Genomic DNA, 19,222 nt, shown 5'->3' on the forward strand with positions numbered 1-19,222 from the left:
GTTGTTCGTGGATTGCGTGAGGCAGATTCGCACACCTCGAGTGGGTCGAATTGCCAAGAAATAGTGACTAAATACAATGACCAAGTCAGGTTGAGCACCTGAAACCTTCGTGGGGCTGTTGCACTACGTACCGGTAGTGCAAACATCTCGTGAAATATGTTCAAACAGATATGTAGTAAGCTTACGTAGAATATTCAGAGTCTTGATAATATTATCGACAAAGCCGAATCCCGGATGCGTATCCGGATGTTTTCGTTTTGTAAAACTAGGTGATGGATGAATAATTCGAAAGTTCCGACCAATAGAGCGATTTAGCAAGTCGAAAATTCAAATTCCCGACTTGCAAATTCGAATTTGTAATGCTTCGAAGTTCGAGCAAGTCGGTAAAATCACTGGCGAGAGCTGGTAAATTCAATTTCCCTACCGACTTCGCCGTGCCAAGTCGGAAAAGTCTGTGTTGCTGGCACGATGGGAAGGAAGGACATAAAGCAGATTCTGTGGACGGGCGAAATGGACGAGGCACTACTTAAGGAGGTTGTACGACTAGGGCCATTCGAAGTAGGGCATGGCAAAGTCACTGCAACGTGGGCCAAGGCAGCCGTTGCCATGCACGAGTACGATCCCAATCTCTCTGGCCGCATCTGCCAGGCCCGATGCGACACAATTCTCCACGACTTTGCCCGTGACAACCAGGCAAGCATGCGTGCCTCTGGCGTTTATGAAGACGATGACGACATGACAAAGCTCAAACAAGACGTATTGGACATACGCGAAGACAGCAAGAGCAAGCGAACAAGAAAGCACGAGAACGAGCAAGATCGCCAAGACGAGCTGGAACTAGCGGGCGAGAAAGCATGCAGCGAGGCAGAGGAGTGGGTCTCAAAGCGGATGGCACTTGGCGTTGCGCCGACGGTCTCCAAGCGGGACGCCAGTCGTGAGCCCACGGACTTGTTGCTGGCGTTTGAGACCAAGCGTCACGACGACGACCACGCCTATCGAATGCAAAGGCTGAAATTCGAGCAGGACGAACAGGAGATTCGGCGAGCTGAACAAAGACATATGTCCATGTTGCTAGAGAAGCTGATTGATAAATTGGGAAATTTACTCAGTGCTGTCATGAATTGTTGTACGTCATGGTTTTTAACATTCACGGAAAATTGAAATTGATGTCATGTTAGTCAGCGCAGTTAAGATATTCTTCTAAGCTTGGTGGCTCTTGAGAAAAATAGACGCTGTTGACATTGCATCTTCGGCAACAAGGTACACAGTTCGTCAATAAAATTGCAACCTTGTACAGCTTTGAGATCGGCGACGTCCCCAGACACATCTTGGTGCGATGGTCCAGATGAGACCAGTACCGAACAATTTGGGAGTACGACCACTCAACACTGACCCGAACATTGCTCATGCTCTTGTTCACATACTTCTGGGCAACATTGATGTTTCGACCACCAAATGGGGACGCAAAGTGAGCAGATTTACCGTAGGCGGGGTAACCATAAATGATGTAGCCGTCGAACCTCTTGTCTGAACGCAACACGGCCTCCAAGTTGGAGCGCCTCAAAATCGTTAGATCATGCCGACGGCCCTCCACGGGACCAAAAACGTGGGCAATTCCGTCCGGGGTAACCAGCGTTTGGAACTTCAGCGCGCGTTTTCGCTTGTGTGCATTGTACACACTTCGCTGCATGGTCCCATTCGTCGGCCGCAAACATGCCCGTACGGTGCCGTCAACAAATCCCCACACGTTGTAAACTTCGCCACCCTTGTTGGCCACCGCACGGGAAAAACGAGCGAGTTGGGGGGCAATTCGTTCACGGTCAAGGAATAGAATTTCCTTGTACTTGTCGTGCACATGGTCCACCACAAACAGGAAGATGTTGGATAGGGAACTCGGTGACCGGCCAAAATGTCGATTACATCGATCCAACGGTCTGGCACAGCGAGTCGCCGGAGAAGAACACAAACAGCCTTGACATCGGAGCACCTTGTCCGCTCCGTTGTAGCAAATGAGCGAGGTAGGCGGAAACAGTGCACCAGTCGAAGGATGTCCGCACGGACAAAGCGGAATTTGGCCAAGCATTCTGCATCGTTGTACTTTGCGAGGTTAAACCGAACGTTTGGGATGGGTATACGATCATGTCGGCCACCCCGACGGCGTAGTGCACGGAGCAGACGCAGCTTTAGCAGCATTGGGCATGCTGATCTCAAGAGGACTCGTGCCGCGGGTGTGATGCACATTTTGCTTTATCGTTATCCGTGTGATTTCGGATAATCATAGTGCAACTATCGAAGTGTACGTGTCCATGTCCTCGAGTCAAGTCTGGAATTTGACTCAAATTCCCGGCTTGCTAAATTGCTCTAATGTCATTGTTTGTATGACTAATTTTAGCCAATCATAAATCATTAATTTTGAACTAGCCAATTATACGTATTCATCATATAATTTCTGTCCAATAGTATCGGTTTGTGATACACCATCTTCAAGTGGAGGTCACATATGCGTTAGTGGTCGGACCTTTCAAAAGATATGCAATATGAGCATACAAAAATGAAGGTCAACGCATAATTGTTACTACCTCTGGTAGGTATTAAGTGCAGGCGGTGACAAAAATTAGTGTTCCAGTTATCCGATTGGCCTAAAACTTAGTGGAGCGTGTTCGTTTCATTGAGGCGATTCTGATCATATTTTTTGTTGAATTATATGACCATATTTGCACTTGCTACGACTCCAAGTCTGCTCGCAATACAAATTCCAAGTCAAATTTGACGAACGACAAGCGCATGGCGCTGTACCAACAGCTTCAGCAAGTAAGCACAAATGGAACACATTGCTGTCGACGATGCCTTGTTAGTTCAAGCGGCAACTGATGGTGGTTGGAACATCCTGCTAATGTGCCAGCCAAGTCTAGAACGTTCAGGTCCTGCGACTGAGGATCTGAACGTTCTACCTAGACCTGGTTGGCACAATAGAGTTGAAGAAGCCCAGGTCTCGAACGTTCAGGTCCGGCGACTGAGGACCTGAACGTTCTAGACCTGGGCTTCTTCAACTCTATACAGTCACTGTAGCAGCAAATGAAATGTCGGTCCATGGAGGACCTGTCAAGGAATTGTTCAATTGTCTGCCATCATTGACTTTGGAGAAGACGTTTCGAACCCGGCGACGGGAAATGCATGCGATTGTTGGGGTTAATGGCGAGAACAGCTACAAGATCCCTCGGAGCGATGTGACTGAAGATGACTCGATTGCATTGGAATTGATGGATACGCGCCTGGAAGCAGAGGATCGCATGAACGATGCCTGTGACCTGATGCAGGTCATGGTAGTAGGTGTAGTGAAAGGGGGTGGTTCTGACTCGACTCTAACTAGGCTTCCTGGTGTCGCCTGGGACTGAACCAGCAACCATTGGTGAGTTCTTGTCCTACTTAGATCAGGTGTAAAGTGATCTATAAGTCCTTGTCCTACTTAGATCAGGTGTAAAGTGATCTATAAGTAGATGCGCTCCCAACTGAGCCAAAAGAACTGGTCAATCTGGACATGAGATTGTACTACGAGAATGAGTACTCTCGACTGTAGTGTAAACTTTTTAAATACAGATTCGTTTTACTTGGTTTTTGTATTGCATTGAATGTTTGCCTGCACTTAATTCCTACCAGAGGTAGTACATAATCAGGCAACCTCCGACTGAGCCCATAATTGGTCAATAATATAGCAACCCCGATTCATACCAAGTATGGACCGCCTGCGACCAAGGTCAACGGTGAATGCCAGAGCTTCGGGTATCAAGTCCTTCCGCAAGTTCCTCGAGTCCGAGAGCGTGGAAGAGAACCATGCGAAGGATTGCATCCGAAAGGATACAACAGGCCAATGTTTTGCCTCGGTCATGGAGAAGTTTGCTATGTACCTTGCTGCATGTGAAAAGTCACCCGGGGTACCGCTATCAAAGAACTCATGCATCCAGTACTTCCGACAAGCGAAGATGATCCTACTCGACGAGTTCCCCCACCTACAGCCTGTTGTCGACTCCAAGATACTCCGAGTGGGCAAGATACTACAGAACTTTTGCGCCAAGAAAGACGGCGGGGTGGTAGTGAACCAGGCAGCTGCGTGAACCAAGGATTACTTAAAGCAAATGCTTATGTATATAAGAGCGCGACCTCATGCAGCGACTATCAATACGCATCCCTGTTGGCCTTGTTGTGGTATCTGCTTGGACGGGCATCCGACTTGGCAATGGTGCGGAAGAACAACGTGTCCATTGATGCTGGCGGTGTGTTTTTCCTACGCTTCGTACGAGTTAAGACGAGCGAGGAACAGGGAATGTCCATATTCCCGGATAATGACTTCCTTACGTGTCCGTTGCTGGCGATGGCGTTGGCAACCATTTGTCAAGGCGGGCCATGTGCAAACGTCATCGACAACTTACAAACTCAGTCTTCATCCTCAGCTTCGAACCTTGGCCCAACAACTGCATTGATCGAGGTTCTACAGAATCCTGGCGTTATTGAGTTCGAAAAAAAAGAGTCAACGACCAAGAGCTCACCTACTATTCACAGCCATGTCAATCGAATTCTTGGACGTATCGGTGGACCCTCTGGCGTTGATCACAAGTTGTCATCACATTCCTTTCGTCGCGGGGGGGCAGAGCATGCCAATGGCTCGGAGCACTTGACGGCAAGGTGGATCTTCGATCGTGGGGCGTGGAATATTTCGGCCACTAACAAGGGCTTCAACTACATATTCAACACGTCAAGCGAAGATCACAAGGTCCCCAAGCACCTCAGCGGTTGGACGACTTCCGAAGCTGTCCCTCTTCTGTCCCTGGGTATTTTCGACGCCCAAAGTCGAGATCGTATTCGCGACGTCCAAACCCACCTTTTCGCGGCGTGTTCTGGTCTCGATGGGCCTACGCTCAACCTCAACCGACGTGTGGTGGACACACTGACGGCTTACCTGTTTCGCCACTACCCCCGTTTGAAGGAGCTCAATGCGCATGGGCGTGCTGTACTTCGCCTAGAAGCGTGCACGCGGCTTGCGGGTTGCTGCGAGATAGACCTGCTGGCGTGGTCATCGCACTTGACGACAGCACCAACGATCCAACAATCGGCCGAGAGGCTGCAACAATACCCAACTTCAACGACAGAGACCGCGGAACAAGGCGTCATTCGTCACCAGTCAGCCCTCATCGAAAGCTTTATTCAGGCAGGGCGGCGCCAAGAAGAACGGCTCCAAGCCCTGGAGGCAAAGTTGGAAGGTCGCGGCGACTACAAGAAACGAGAATCCGTGAGCCACAAAACCACCGACACGATCCCCGCCACGAAGAAACACCGTCAAAGCTCATTGAAGTCGCTACGAACAACGTGGTTCGAATGGTATGGGCTTGAACCTCGTCTACATGCTACTAGCAACACACCAAAACAGAAGAAATATGTTGCTCGACATCTGGTCGCGTACATAAACCTTTTCTTACCAAACGGATTTATCTTGGATGAAGCACGCCCAACCTACCGAGATGATGTCATCGCGCTTGGTGCCAGCGCGGAAGCTGGTCTCTTGGACTTCCTACGTGATCACGACGTACGGTCAAGTGGATCGAACGCGGTGTTGAAGGAACTACAAAGGTTACATCGATCTGGTGTGTCAATGCAAAGATCATGCATTACCGCGAACTTCGTGCGTCTGGCTTGACATTGGATCCTGCGCCGCCACACACACACGACATTGTAGACATCGAGACAAACATAATGTCAGTGTAATCGAATATATATATATACATCGTCATAAGTACAAGAATACATCGACGTACCTGGTTTGAACGGCAAATTGATCCTAAGACACGACAATATAGTTCATAACTACGTCATTTCATATGCATATATATATACTACTGCACGAGAATATTTCATGCAACACACGTGCAAGCATATACAGTACATGCACGCATATATATATACTACTGCACGAGAATATAGTTCATGCAACACACATGCAAGCATATACAGTACAGTACGTACATACGGCGACGTGATTGGACATCGCCGGTCCACCCCGTCAGCAACCCCATGTTGCCCCACCGTGTCCCTTCGTAGATGGGGCCAAGCAACGACTCAAACCACGGCACGTGCAGTGGCTTTGTGGCCCACGAGCGACCAAATCCCGTGGGCCACGGCGGCTGCAAGCGGCGGCTCAGACAACACGTTGATGCTACGACACGACTATCGAGATGAGTAATAATACATATAACATACATACATGCACACACATACATACCTGCGGCATGATTGGACATGGTCGGACCACCCCGTCGGCAACCCCATGTTGCCCCATCATGGCAAGACAGAAGAGTCATCACAGGACGACCGAACACCCCAGTGAACGCACCGTCCCCTTGTGCCAGCGACTGTGCCGCGATGAATCCAAAACGGCGATACTAATCACTCCATCATGTGGTAGGGCCAGTACATCCTCCGGGGTGCGCAGCCATCCCGCTCCGAGCAATTCTGGTCACTTCTCTCGAAAGTGTTTCCGGTTCATAGATTCTATTGGTGGATTAGTTTTGGTTATCCGGTATTTTCTGGCTCGTGTCTTTGTTACCAGAAGAACTATTTATAGATGACCATTCCACGGTCGGACCTTTGATGCTATGGGCCTGTGGAGCTACCTCCACGCCAACTAGACTACTGTTTACCTCCACTTGCCTTAAGCCGATGTCCGAGCGACCCGCCGAATGTCGCCAGTATGGTGGTAAAATTTGAGCATTTGACGAAGTATATTGGACATATACGAGGAAATGTCAGAGTAATAGATATACTTCTTGATCAGATCATACATAGTTGGGTACGTCATATCATCTAGTTTACGCTTGCTTACCTCGTTCTACATCACTACGACTAGCAGCTAATGGCCAAGCCGCTCAAGGCAAGATGCAAACAAGGCCGACCACGGCCATAAGATGGACTTCGGTTTCAAATACAGTTCAGAACTTCATGAATGATGCAATGACTCGTTTGAGCTTGGAGTAGTTCACGCGGCCGCAACGGCGACGAAGGTACTGAAGCTGCACGAGTCGCAGGGGCACAATGCCATCACCAGGTAAGCCGTACCACTACCACACGTTCCACAGGTCACAAACCTTCCCTGGGGGCAGGGAGGGCGTGAGTTGTTCCTGAGAGTTTGTGGTGGTTCACCGAGGTTCTGTAGCGACGCCGTTGACACTGGCTGGGGGTTCTGGGGACGTGGACGCCCCCATCAAGTGGTGTATTTGAGTCGTGGTTGCCGAGGGGCCTGCGCGTAGCTGGTCACAAATTTTGGACGATAAATAATTGATTTGTTCGTTGACAATTTTACTTGGTTTTCAACCGTAACCAGACGTTTTGTGATAGCAACGTAGGGTGAGATGCCGGAGGATTGTAAATTAGTTGTTGAGTTGTGCATTCGGCTCTTTTAAACTTTGACGTTTAACTTTGATAGTGACCCAGACGTCCAAATTGGGGCCAAAAATAGCGGATGGTGTTTGCCCAAATTGTGTTGCAGTCAAATGTAATTGTGCTAGAACGATGCCACCAAGAACGGAGTAATTTGGCAAAACGAGCTGGGGTCAAATGTATTGTACCGGGCAGGGCAGCTTTCCACCGCTCGTTGCTCAGCCCAACATCTTTGAAGTGCGGAGGCAGGCACAAAAACTCATTGTCCTTCATATTGTGCCCTAGTGTGATGATAAGTATATATTTAATTATGCACGCATGTGTTTAGGTTAAAGCTCGAATATTGAACGTCGACTACCTGCTGCTGCACGTCCAACGAACTGGCCGCCACCTGAACTGGCAAAGATGTATCGAACTTGGACACTTCCAAGCGTCCGACCGGCTCGGAGCCACACATGCACGGCTTCTGGTCCCCCAGGTGTGTTAGATAGCTCACTGGCGACACCCTTTCGAAACGAGTGCGTGCCGATGTCTTTAACTAAAAGACCAAACGACGACATCTCAGCGGAGTGCAATCCACAGGTCTTTGACAGCCACGCTGAAAATCGTTCGCCCGCGTTTTCTCCAAAAACAAGGTTTGTCGATCGTCCATGTTGGGTGCCTCGTGTAAAAATCAGTGCAACCAAACTAATCGCACAATATATATATATTGTGGTACACTAATTCGATGAAAAAGAATGGACCTCAGAATCGGACAAATTGCTGGATTTTCAGGGTTTGCAAAGTCGTGGCGAGGGGTACAGTTCTTCCCCACTTGGTCGTTCTTGGTAAACGCATGCTGAACTACTAACGCGTCGTCTACATTTACCTGGAGTTCTGTGCTCGGCATGCGGCGCCACAGAGGCCGTCCACTCGTGTGCTTGCATTGCAAAATAATGACTCTGAAACTGTCTCCGGATACAAAATTTCGTTTTGTTTCGTAAAACCCATTACTCCGAAGTATATCTCTCGATATAATTTTTGTATACAAATGTCAAATCAAATTATATCCTGTATCTTGGTTTACGAAATTTCGTGTTTCGTATCTCCAATTGTATCCGGCAGATATATTTCGTAAAGCATATATATTTCGAAGTATATCGTGAAATAGGTACTGTACTCCTAGGCATCAATCATATTCAGAGTCTTGATAATAGTATTGACGGAGCTGAATCCCGGGTGCGTGTCGGGATGTTGTCGTTTTGATGCCCATGCGCAAAAGAGAGCTGTAAACTACTCGGTGGACAGGGCCAGATCAAGTAGATGAAGAAGCAGGACGTGTGACCCGACTCGTTCGTCGTGGACGAGGCTGTCCTCGAGCCAAAGGCAGCAGACGACAACGACATCCTAGCCGTTGGATCGCGGGATCTTGGCGACGCAAGATCAGTCGATTTGCAGTCTGACAGCGATTCGATGCTGTTTCTGAATCGGAATCGACAGTACGTAGACCAATACTATTTCGTGAAGTGGACAGCAAGAACAAGGTTTCGTCACGAGTGCCATAACTCGCCACCCATACATCCGATAAATGTTAGCATCTCTCGCATTTGCATTTGGACTTCATTCAAAAAAGTTATGGAGAAAAAACTCACGCTCTTTCCTGCCGAAAAGCTCTTGGTGGTCAAGTGCCACCAGTAAGTACTTCATGCAATGCAAGGAGAGTAACCCAGCCGGAGCACAATCCAAAGTGAAGAAGAGCGTCAGTGAATTTCTGGGGTTCGGCCAATCTACGATTGGGCGCGCCATTGCCGAATGGAGGAAGAACCACGACCCGTCCTTCGAAGCCTCGCAGCGAGTACGCCTGTCAAATCGGCGATCACCCGCCGACCACTTAACAACGGAACTCGGCGACATCATTGCCGCTGCTAACCAACAATGCTTGCCTGTGTCCGCCGAGTCGTTGTCCAAGACCACTGGAAGACGTGCACGGGGTGACCGTACACAAGCGCACTCTCCGCCGAGTTTTGTGACGGATGGGTTTCAGGTACCAAAAAGGCAAGACTCGGTTCTACCTCGCCGAGTCGGAAGGAAATGTTGCCTTCCGAGCAAAGAACATCCGCAAGAAGTTAGCGAACCGTATCGACAACAATCACGTCGTTGCACCCGAAGTGTTCCTCGACGATTCTACTGTAATCTCAACCACACGCCGTGCAACACATGAGTTGACGAAACGAAGCAGCGAAACTCTAAGAGTGGCAGGCCATCGTATGTGTATTGTCGTAGCTGGAGTCGTGGGCACAAAGAACAGTGTCCTATTTGGTGAGTGGGTCAACGGATCCATCTTCACGTGGCTTTTCTTGCGCAAGTCGAAACGCAAGCGAGCTGTTGTGGCGGATGTGGAGACGATGACTATCTTGGGAACTTTACAAGCGAGATTTTCGAGGACTGGTTCGCCAAGCTGTGAGAGTCGTTGCAGCAAAATCATGGGGCATGCAACATTCACATAGACGGCGCATGTTACCACAAACGCATTACGAATCCGTGCGCCAAGGTGTCCAGCCGGTGGGCCGACATTCCAGCGTGGCTCGCGGCCAAAGGTATCGATGTCGACCCCAAGCTGACGAAAGCTGAGTTGCTTGTGATGATAAAGACGTCCCGCGATGGACCTCGGTACGCCCCCCAGCTCATTGCAACTGAGTACGGCCATACCATGTACTACACTCCACCGTACCACCATGAGTTGCAGCCGATAGAGATCATTTGGGGCATCGTGAAGCAATAGATGGCCCGCCGGTTGTCGACGGCGATGGTGGTCATGAACGCTCGCTTGAAGAAATTCATGGGTGAGGTCATTTCTTCCCAATGGGTGTCTGCGCATAGAAAAGCACAAGCATTTGAGGATAAGTATGCTGAAGTGGATGATGATGAGATACCTTTGGCCGGCAGTGATTCCGATTCGGATAGCGGTGGCCGAGACGGCGACGTAGCTTTCTTGCTTGGTGAAGAATCTGGCGAGGAATATACCGTATTGCGTAAATCAAAAGTTGCGCCCACAATTAAAAATTTATTCAAGTTTTCACAGGATAGTGGTACTTGGTTGATCCTCTCCCTTTGTAAATTGTAAGTTGCATACAAATTTTAAGATAAGCCACATCGAGAGCACTTGGGCATTGAAGTCAATTTTTTTTAAGGATATCAATACAGAGAGTTATATTGTATTACGGTGAAATTCAACGACGAGTTGCATTTTGGGAAGTGCAGCGAAGGCCACCATGCGTCGACAGCGCGTCACCCACCCCACACCATCAAGACTACGAAACCAAGAGCGAACGCATTGGTATCTCATCGCGTCATCCATATACTTACACTGCCAAACATAGGTCGACCACTCAACGACCCGCCAAAGCCACACGTGGAGCGTTCAAGGAAGACATGCGCACCGACGCCGCACCGACGCCGGCGATATATCCAAACTGGCAGCGAACATAGCGCTGATTCAGGGAAGTTGAATATGCATATATCATTGATTGTTTCTAACTTTATTGCCATTTAGATCAAATTGACACATCGGAAGCGACCAAGTCGGACATGGACCGATCACAGCGGCGCGTCAAGTCGCGCTTTACACAAGATAAAGAAACTTACCCACCGCTTGTACAGAGAAGTTGGATGAGGTACCCATAAATGAATATATCAAACTTTGTGATTGAGCAACAAATGATAAAATCCGATGGCATTGGAGTACATTGCAATAGTGTTAAAAGCATAATATATACGGTATGAAGTGCATACAATAACTCGAACATATCGTTATGTCGTTCACAGTGCAAACTACCTTTGAATATGCAAAATCTGGCATGATACAAGTCGAAGTATTACAATTAGTACTAATCAAAAATGTCCATGCTTTCGTCGACTTCAATGTCACCACCAATATCAATACTACCCAATTGCCTCGCAATCGTATCGAGCGACTCTTTGTCATTATCATCCAGGTCGGCCGCACCTTGTCCGACGGAAACCTGCTACTATTGTCGACAGCAGCAGTTCCGTCCACGCTTCGTTGATCCACGCAACGATGGTTGACTGGTCAGGTGGGACCATGCGGAAGGGCTCAGAATTATCGTGCGTCCGTATTTGCTTCATGAGAGCGTCAATCCAGTAGCGCCGCAACTGTGTCTTGAACGGCTTGTTCCACGCGACATCCGCAGGTTGACACGACCAAGTGAAACGGGGCGGCACTTTCTCCAAAATCACGTTGATTTCATTGGCGCAATCTTGAACCTTATCCGGAAATTTAGAATAAATTATTTCCATTGGATGAAGTCATACCTTATCCGTAAAATGCGCGGAAAAGTCATCCCAGATCAACAAGATCTTCTCGTCCATGTTGGGCCTAGAGCCGAAGTGGAAGCGCAGGAACGCCACAGATATGTCCTCGTTCCACCAAGCGGTGGGGTTGCCGTAGATCTTGCTCGGCCATTGCTCCATCAGAGGAAATACCTCGCGCCACACGAACACGCCAAATCCATTCCTGTCGTTGATATTCGCGTGGACGGTCGTGGCGACGGAGGACTTTTTCTGCTTCAAAACTATGAATAGCCGGTACTTGTTTCCTTCTGAGTCGCCTAGCAACATTGCTGTTGCACGTTCCTTGTCCTTGCCCCCACAACGAACCCACACAGTCTTCACACCCCGTGCATTGATCGTTCACTTCGGGAGGTATTCATAGAACACGCCGGTTTGGTCAGCATTGTAACACTTTGTTATGTTGTTAACTAACATAACCTAAACAAGTAATTACTTCAAGTATTGTATCAGTGTAGAAATATGTACCTCATGGATATGAGTACTAAATGCCTCCAGCGCTTCATCGGATCCTTCTTGTGTGTCTTGACCTTGTCTGGTCTTCTGTCTCAACGTGAAGCCATGGCGCGTTTTGAAACTAGTGCACCAATCGCGTGACGCCTTGAATTTATTGGCTGAAATTCCTTGCTCTTCGGCTAATTCTTTGGCCTTCAATTGGAGCATGATTGTAGCCACTGGAATGCCTTCGTTGCGCATGTCTTGTACCCATTGGACAATAATGGCCTCGGTGTCATGGTTCAAAGAGGTTCCAACGCCGACGTTGCGCACTTTCTTCAAGTTCGATCGCGAGGAGTACCCAACTTCTTCAACTTGTGTACGGAGTTTGAACCAATCACGAATTTTCTTGGACATGTTGGTGCGGTCGTTCCCCACAAGCTTAGGGTAGTATCGAGTGAGTGTTCCGTGCAAAGCATATAAGTTTATAACCTCTAGCTTTTCCTGGTAGTCATGGCTGCTGCGGAGGTACTGTCGCTTCTGTAGAGGTCGGCCGTAGAATATCTTGGGGCGACCAGGCGAGCAAACACCAAAGCTATTTTCGCTGTGTAGTGCAGGAGTTGCATTCTGCTCGGGACCTTGGTCCGCGTTCGACAAGGTGGCAACCTGCGCATCTTCGCCTTGCGCCTCCATGGGACCTTGATCCATGTCCAACGAGGCGTCAACCAGCGCATCTCCGCCTTCCTCTTCAATTGTGTTTTGATATGTGGGAAATTGATTGGCATGCAAAATTACTGGACTACAATGGACATTTTTCATCCAATGGAATTGGACATGAAACCTTCAAACCAAATACGCAGTATGAATATATTCTGGCAGGTCTAGTGTTGATGGAGTTTCTCGGTGAATGAAAACTGGACTAAAACTGACAGAATTATCGTCGTCGACCTGGTGTATCATCCCCATTGTCCCCTACAATAGTGGTGTACCTATTAATACCGTACAAGAACGAGGGAAATCTACATATAGTGGAACTTACTGTTAACCATATTTTGAGAAATAGATATATTGTAAATATACTTAAATATACTCAAATTACTAGTGTCCCAGAATAACATTACACTCAAAGCCAACTTGTTTAAACCAGCAATACAAATGCTAAATGCAAATCGAAGTACCACTGGGTGAAGATATCCATCGTTACCTAAAGCATTACAGTAAGTACAGTACCGTCATATAAACCATGCCTCTTCCAAGTAAGCCATATCCCCAGAAATAGATTTCGCTGAAGGTATGAGATGGAGGATCAATTCTCGAGGTACAAATTAACAGCTGTAAGTTACTAGAAACGAATACCGTCAGCATTCTCGCCCAGTGTTGAATGAAGTACAATACTCCGGAGTATGTATTTCAGGTAACTTGGAAACGGGTGGTACCGTTACCTAATACAGTACTGGCATGCTTGGTACTGTACTGGTACACTGTACTACAAGTACATCTACTATTAACACTACTAGAACTCCGAGTACGTAGTACTGTACAGGTAGTAGTACTGTACAGGTAGTACGATTAATACTTCAAATCTTAAGTACCGGTAGTAATATAATTAATATGTACAGTACTACTTCGAGGTACTCAGTATTGATTGATACGTGCAATACAAACCTTCCTTTACACGTCACGTCATTTTATTGCTCAAGAATACTATATAGTAACGCTAATTCAACCCGTTCACATATGTTAAGGGTACAATTTGAATCTCTGGTTTTCACTACTGTATACTGACTAACAATAGTACTGTAATGTGATTGAAAGGGAAGTACTGTACATACAGTATATACTCGAAGTTCAGCAACGTTACTAAAAGTAGCCAATGGCTTTTTCGAACTTCGAGTTTGTAGCCCTGTAATTGCCTTATTTATGAAAATAGACGTGAAATCATCGCCATATTTACGACTGCAGGACGGTTTTAGAGGAATCGAAGCCACAAATCGAAATTTGACACTGAGGGGCCAATAGAATCAGAGACGTCGATTTTCTCGTCACCCAATTTGGCACTAACGTTAGCACTGCAGCAGCCATCCTCTACGGTGAAAAGCCAGACCAACTATTATTAACCCAAGCAACGAAGACATGACAGAGTTCGGGGACAAGTCCATGGGCGCCCTCGTGTGGGTGCCGCATGCCGTCGAGGTATGGAAGAAAGCACAGATCATTCAGAAGTTGTCCGAGACACAAGTGGAAGTGCGCTTTGTGTCTGACGGCGTCGAGTATGACCCTGAGGACGGCAAGATCAAGACGTATGACGTGCGGGAAATCGCCAAGTTGGCCGGCGAAGTGTCATCGAATGCGATGCCGATCTGCAACACGTTCGACAAGCTCGGCGTCGAGGACATGTGCACACTCAACCATCTGCACGAGCCCGCGGTGCTCAAGAACTTGCAGCTTCGCCACGCTCAGTTTGTGCCGTACACGTACACGGGCCAGATCTGCATTGCCGTGAACCCGTACAAGTGGCTCGACTTGTACAGCAAAGACCTGTACTTCGACTACTTGAACCTGCCGCGCAACGACTTGGCACCACATCCGTTTGCACTGTCGTCAAGTGCGTACATTGACATGAACAAGCTCGGGATCGAGCAGAGCATTTTGGTGAGTGGCGAGTCGGGGGCTGGCAAGACGGAGACGGTGAAGATCATGATGAACCACTTGGCGTCCATCTCTGGCGGCGGGGCCCACGGGTCGTTGGTGATCGACCAAGTGCTCAAGTCGAATCCGCTGCTGGAAGCGTTCGGAAACGCCAAGACCAAGCGAAACGACAACAGCAGTCGGTTCGGCAAGTTCGCCCAGCTCCAGTTCAACGCCGAGGGGCTGCTCGTGGGCGCCCGATGCGAAACGTACTTGCTCGAGAAGAGCCGCGTGGTGGGCCAGGCTGTGGGGGAGCGCAACTACCATGATTGAAAGGGAAGTACTGTACATACAGTATATACTCGAAGTTCAGCAACGTTACTAAAAGTAGCCAATGGCTTTTTCGAACTTCGAGTTTGTAGCCCTGTAATTGCCTTATTTATGAAAATAGACGTGAAATCATCGCCATATTTACGACTGCAGGACGGTTTTAGAGGAATCGAAGCCACAAATCGAAATTTGACACTGAGGGGCCAATAGAATCAGAGACGTCGATTTTCTCGTCACCCAATTTGGCACTAACGTTAGCACTGCAGCAGCCATCCTCTACGGTGAAAAGCCAGACCAACTATTATTAACCCAAGCAACGAAGACATGACAGAGTTCGGGGACAAGTCCATGGGCGCCCTCGTGTGGGTGCCGCATGCCGTCGAGGTATGGAAGAAAGCACAGATCATTCAGAAGTTGTCCGAGACACAAGTGGAAGTGCGCTTTGTGTCTGACGGCGTCGAGTACGACCCTGAGGACGGCAAGATCAAGACGTACGACGTGCGGGAAATCGCCAAGTTGGCCGGCGAAGTGTCGTCGAATGCGATGCCGATCTGCAACACGTTCGACAAGCTCGGCGTCGAGGACATGTGCACACTTAACCATCTGCACGAGCCCGCGGTGCTCAAGAACTTGCAGCTTCGCCACGCACAGTTTGTGCCGTACACGTACACGGGCCAGATCTGCATTGCCGTGAACCCGTACAAGTGGCTCGACTTGTACAGCAAAGACCTGTACTTCGACTACTTGAACCTGCCGCGCAACGACTTGGCACCACATCCGTTTGCACTGTCGTCGAGTGCGTACATTGACATGAACAAGCTCGGGATCGAGCAGAGCATTTTGGTGAGTGGCGAGTCGGGGGCTGGCAAGACGGAGACGGTGAAGATCATGATGAACCACTTGGCGTCCATCTCTGGCGGCGGGACCCACGGGTCGTTGGTGATTGACCAAGTGCTCAAGTCGAATCCGCTGCTGGAAGCGTTCGGAAACGCCAAGACCAAGCGAAACGACAACAGCAGTCGGTTCGGCAAGTTCGCCCAGCTCCAGTTCAACGCCGAGGGGCTGCTCGTGGGCGCCCGATGCGAAACGTACTTGCTCGAAAAGAGCCGCGTGGTGGGCCAGGCTGTTGGGGAGCGCAACTACCACATTTTCTACCAAGTGTTTTCGCTGGCCCAGGAGCTCAAGGCCGAGCTGTTCCTGGACGGCGACGTCGCCGACTACAGCTTTGTGCACGTGGGGGCCGGGTCCAAGGTCGACAACACGGACGACAGTGTGTTTCTGCAGGAAACCAAGCTCGCCATGGACACGATCGGCATTGACGCGCGGGAGCAGCGGGGCATCTTTGAGATTGTGAGCTCGATTTTGAACCTCGGGGAAATCTCATTCAAAGCCGACACGACTGAAAAGTGCTCGGTCGTGACGCTGGACCGCGTGGCGTCCGTGGCCAAGCTGCTGCAGACCGAGGAGGAAACGCTTGTGAGTGCGCTGACCCACCGGACGATGGCGGCGCGCGACGAGACGTTTACGATCCCGCTGAGTGCCGACCAGGCGGCGGACCTGCGGGACGCGTTCGCCAAGGGGATTTACTCGCAGCTGTTTGACTGGCTCGTCGCGCGCATCAACAAGGCGATCTGCAGCACCACGAGAAATGTCAAGCATCACATTGGGCTACTCGACATATTCGGGTTCGAGTCGTTCGACCACAACGGGTTTGAGCAGCTGTGCATCAACTACGCAAACGAGAAGCTGCAGCAAAAGTTCAACAGCGATATCTTCAAGACTGTGCAGACCGAGTACGTGGCCGAGGGCATTCCGTTGGAGCTCGTGTCATTCGAAGACAACCAGCCGATCCTGGACCTGATTGAGGGGCGGGCGGGGGTGATCGACCTGCTCAAAGAGACGGGTGTGCTGGCCAAGGGCACGGACCAGATGTTTGTGAGCAAGGTGATCGCGGCCGCGGCGGACCACAAGAACTTTGAAAAGGTCCGCACCAACCCCATGCAGTTCAAGATTCTGCATTACGCCGGCGACGTCACGTACGACGGCGACCGGTTCCTCGAGAAGAACAAGGACACGCTGCCGGTGGACTTGCTCGATTTGCTCGCGTCGAGCGAGTCGTCGTTCATTCGCGACGTGTTCCCCGACTTGGCCGTGCCGCGCAAGGACACGAAGAAACACAAGCACCCCTCCAAGGCTCGCAAACAAGGCGGGGGGTTCCTCGTCGGTGCAACGATCGCCAATTCGTTCAAGAAACAGCTGGGGGAACTCATGGACCAGATCGCCAAGACCACGACGCAGTACGTCCGGTGCATCAAACCCAACGCCAACAAGAGCGCCACCGAGTTTGACCGCCTGATGGTCGTGGACCAGTTGCGGTGCGCCGGCGTCATCGCCGCCATCCGCATCAGTCGCGCGGCGTTCCCGAACCGGCTCTCCCTCGTCGAGTTTGCCAAACGGTTTGACGTGATCTGTCCGTCCAAGTTGAGGCATGCCGCCCCGGCCGTGATGGTCATGGGGTTGCTGGAAAAGTTGCTAGGGAAAACCACCGACTCGACTCAAAACGCCAAGTTTGCCATCGGCAAGTCCAAAGTGTACTTTAGCTCGGGGCTGTTGCAGCATTTGGAAGACCAACGGGCCGTCGTATTGCGCACCCAAGCCACCATCATCCAAGCGCACATGCGCGGATATGCCAAGCGAAAGAAGTTCCTAGCACACAAGGCCGCCGCCGTCTTGGTCCAGTCGATGGTCCGCATGCACACGTCCCATCGGCAATTCCGCGTTATGAAGGCGGGCACGGTGCTGCTGCAGACGCGGGTTCGCGGCTGGGTCGCTCGGCGCAAGTTCCGCGTGGCACTGGCCAAAGACCGGCAACGAAAGGCCGAGTTGAAGCGGGCCGCCGAAGCGAAAGCTCGTGCTGAAGCTAGAGCTCGCGCCGATGCCCAGGCGGCCGCTGCTGCAGCCGCGCGAGCAGAAGCCGAACACAACGCTCGGTCAGTTGCTGCTGCACGAGCACAAGCCGAGCACAATGCTCGACCACTTGCTTCGGATGCCCTCAAGTCGTCCCTCATCAAAGAGGACGAGCCCGTCGACACGAGCTCCGAAGGCAGCGACGGAGATCGCCTATCGGCTGGATCCCAGAGCATCTTAGCGTCGGCGGCTAGTCGGGTAGCCGAGGCGGAAGCAGCAGCCATGGAAGCGCAAAAGGCCGCGATGGCGGCGCTGACCCATAACCGCGTGATCCAGGCGGAAAACGAAGCGCTTCGAGCCAAGATGGCGGCGTACGTGTCGGAACACGCGGACGCCGAGTTGCTCCGGGAGAATGAACGGCTCAAGCACCAGGTGCTAACGTTGCAGAGCAAGTTGGTGCGAGCGCAGGAAGTGTCTTTGATTTCCGCCAAGGTCGTGGATAGTCGCATGACGTTCCGCGAGGGCCGCCAGTTTGTCGAGTACAAGCTCCAGATTGAAACTAATAACCGCGGCACGTTGTTTGTGTGGCACCGGTACAGTACGTTCCGAAACTTGGCCACGACACTGCAGACCAAGAACGGATACCGCCGCAAAGACATTCCGGACCTGCCCAACAAGCAAATGTTCAATAACTTCTCGGACAAACTCATCCAAGAACGCGTGGACAAGCTCAATCAGTTCCTCGAAGCCGCCACCATGACAGACTACCTCCAGTGGGGCATCCGCGTCGACCAAGACACGTGCGTGTACAAGCGGCGCACGCGGAGCTCGTCCGACGGTCGCGACTCCATGGCAGGCCCCCCCCGTGAATCCATGGCTGTGACCATGTACGACGACGACAGCGCGCGGGATTCGATGGCCCCTACGAGCAGCAGCACTAGCAGCACCAGCAGTCGCGAATCGTTCTCGCTCCGGCAGTCGTTTTCACGAACGTTTGGCAAAAAGTAATACATATTGGCACGCACCAGCTTCTGTGGTTTAATGTTGTACGTACTTATATAACCAACCATGAGTGCACAATACACATGAGATGTCGATATGACACTTTGTTTTCCAAGTGAAATCATCCAAAACGATCGTCTGGATTCTA

General features: G+C 50.2%; 7 protein-coding genes across 7 annotated transcripts; 5 read left to right on the top strand and 2 right to left on the bottom strand.

Moving 5' to 3' along the window:
* Positions 1 to 413: 413 nt before the first annotated feature.
* H257_03945 (hypothetical protein) lies at positions 414 to 1,161 on the top strand (the record flags this gene model as incomplete). The annotated part of the gene is made up of 1 exon (XM_009828270.1): positions 414 to 1,161. The coding sequence occupies exon 1, from the start codon at positions 469 to 471 to the stop codon at positions 1,159 to 1,161; it is 693 nt and encodes a 230-aa protein (XP_009826572.1). The 5' UTR covers positions 414 to 468.
* Positions 1,162 to 1,267: 106 nt separating this feature from the next.
* H257_03946 (hypothetical protein) lies at positions 1,268 to 2,117 on the bottom strand (the record flags this gene model as incomplete). Its single annotated transcript, XM_009828271.1, has 1 exon — positions 1,268 to 2,117. A coding segment is annotated over exon 1 (816 nt), but the record flags the coding sequence as incomplete, so codon positions are not given.
* A 5,067-nt stretch (positions 2,118 to 7,184) lies between these two features.
* On the bottom strand, positions 7,185 to 8,351 carry H257_03947 (hypothetical protein; the record flags this gene model as incomplete). Its single annotated transcript, XM_009828272.1, has 4 exons — positions 7,185 to 7,285; positions 7,614 to 7,706; positions 7,784 to 7,963; positions 8,294 to 8,351. The coding sequence occupies 4 exons, from the start codon at positions 8,349 to 8,351 to the stop codon at positions 7,185 to 7,187; spliced, it is 432 nt and encodes a 143-aa protein (XP_009826574.1).
* Positions 8,352 to 9,109: 758 nt separating this feature from the next.
* On the top strand, positions 9,110 to 10,186 carry H257_03948 (hypothetical protein; the record flags this gene model as incomplete). Its single annotated transcript, XM_009828273.1, has 4 exons — positions 9,110 to 9,401; positions 9,460 to 9,540; positions 9,688 to 9,852; positions 9,912 to 10,186. 4 exons carry the CDS (start codon positions 9,110 to 9,112, stop codon positions 10,184 to 10,186), a joined length of 813 nt encoding a protein of 270 aa, XP_009826575.1.
* Positions 10,187 to 10,893, top strand: H257_03949 (hypothetical protein; the record flags this gene model as incomplete). The annotated part of the gene is made up of 2 exons (XM_009828274.1): positions 10,187 to 10,252; positions 10,666 to 10,893. 2 exons carry the CDS (start codon positions 10,187 to 10,189, stop codon positions 10,891 to 10,893), a joined length of 294 nt encoding a protein of 97 aa, XP_009826576.1.
* A 3,447-nt stretch (positions 10,894 to 14,340) lies between these two features.
* On the top strand, positions 14,341 to 15,168 carry H257_03950 (hypothetical protein; the record flags this gene model as incomplete). The annotated part of the gene is made up of 1 exon (XM_009828275.1): positions 14,341 to 15,168. One exon carries the CDS (start codon positions 14,341 to 14,343, stop codon positions 15,166 to 15,168), a length of 828 nt encoding a protein of 275 aa, XP_009826577.1.
* A 321-nt stretch (positions 15,169 to 15,489) lies between these two features.
* On the top strand, positions 15,490 to 19,171 carry H257_03951 (hypothetical protein; the record flags this gene model as incomplete). The annotated part of the gene is made up of 1 exon (XM_009828276.1): positions 15,490 to 19,171. One exon carries the CDS (start codon positions 15,490 to 15,492, stop codon positions 19,078 to 19,080), a length of 3,591 nt encoding a protein of 1,196 aa, XP_009826578.1. The 3' UTR covers positions 19,081 to 19,171.
* Between the last annotated feature and the right edge of the window lie 51 nt (positions 19,172 to 19,222).

The sequence above is a fragment of the Aphanomyces astaci genome, assembly GCF_000520075.1.
Source record: "Aphanomyces astaci strain APO3 unplaced genomic scaffold supercont1.7, whole genome shotgun sequence".
NCBI classification, from domain to species: domain Eukaryota; phylum Oomycota; class Saprolegniomycetes; order Saprolegniales; family Verrucalvaceae; genus Aphanomyces; species Aphanomyces astaci.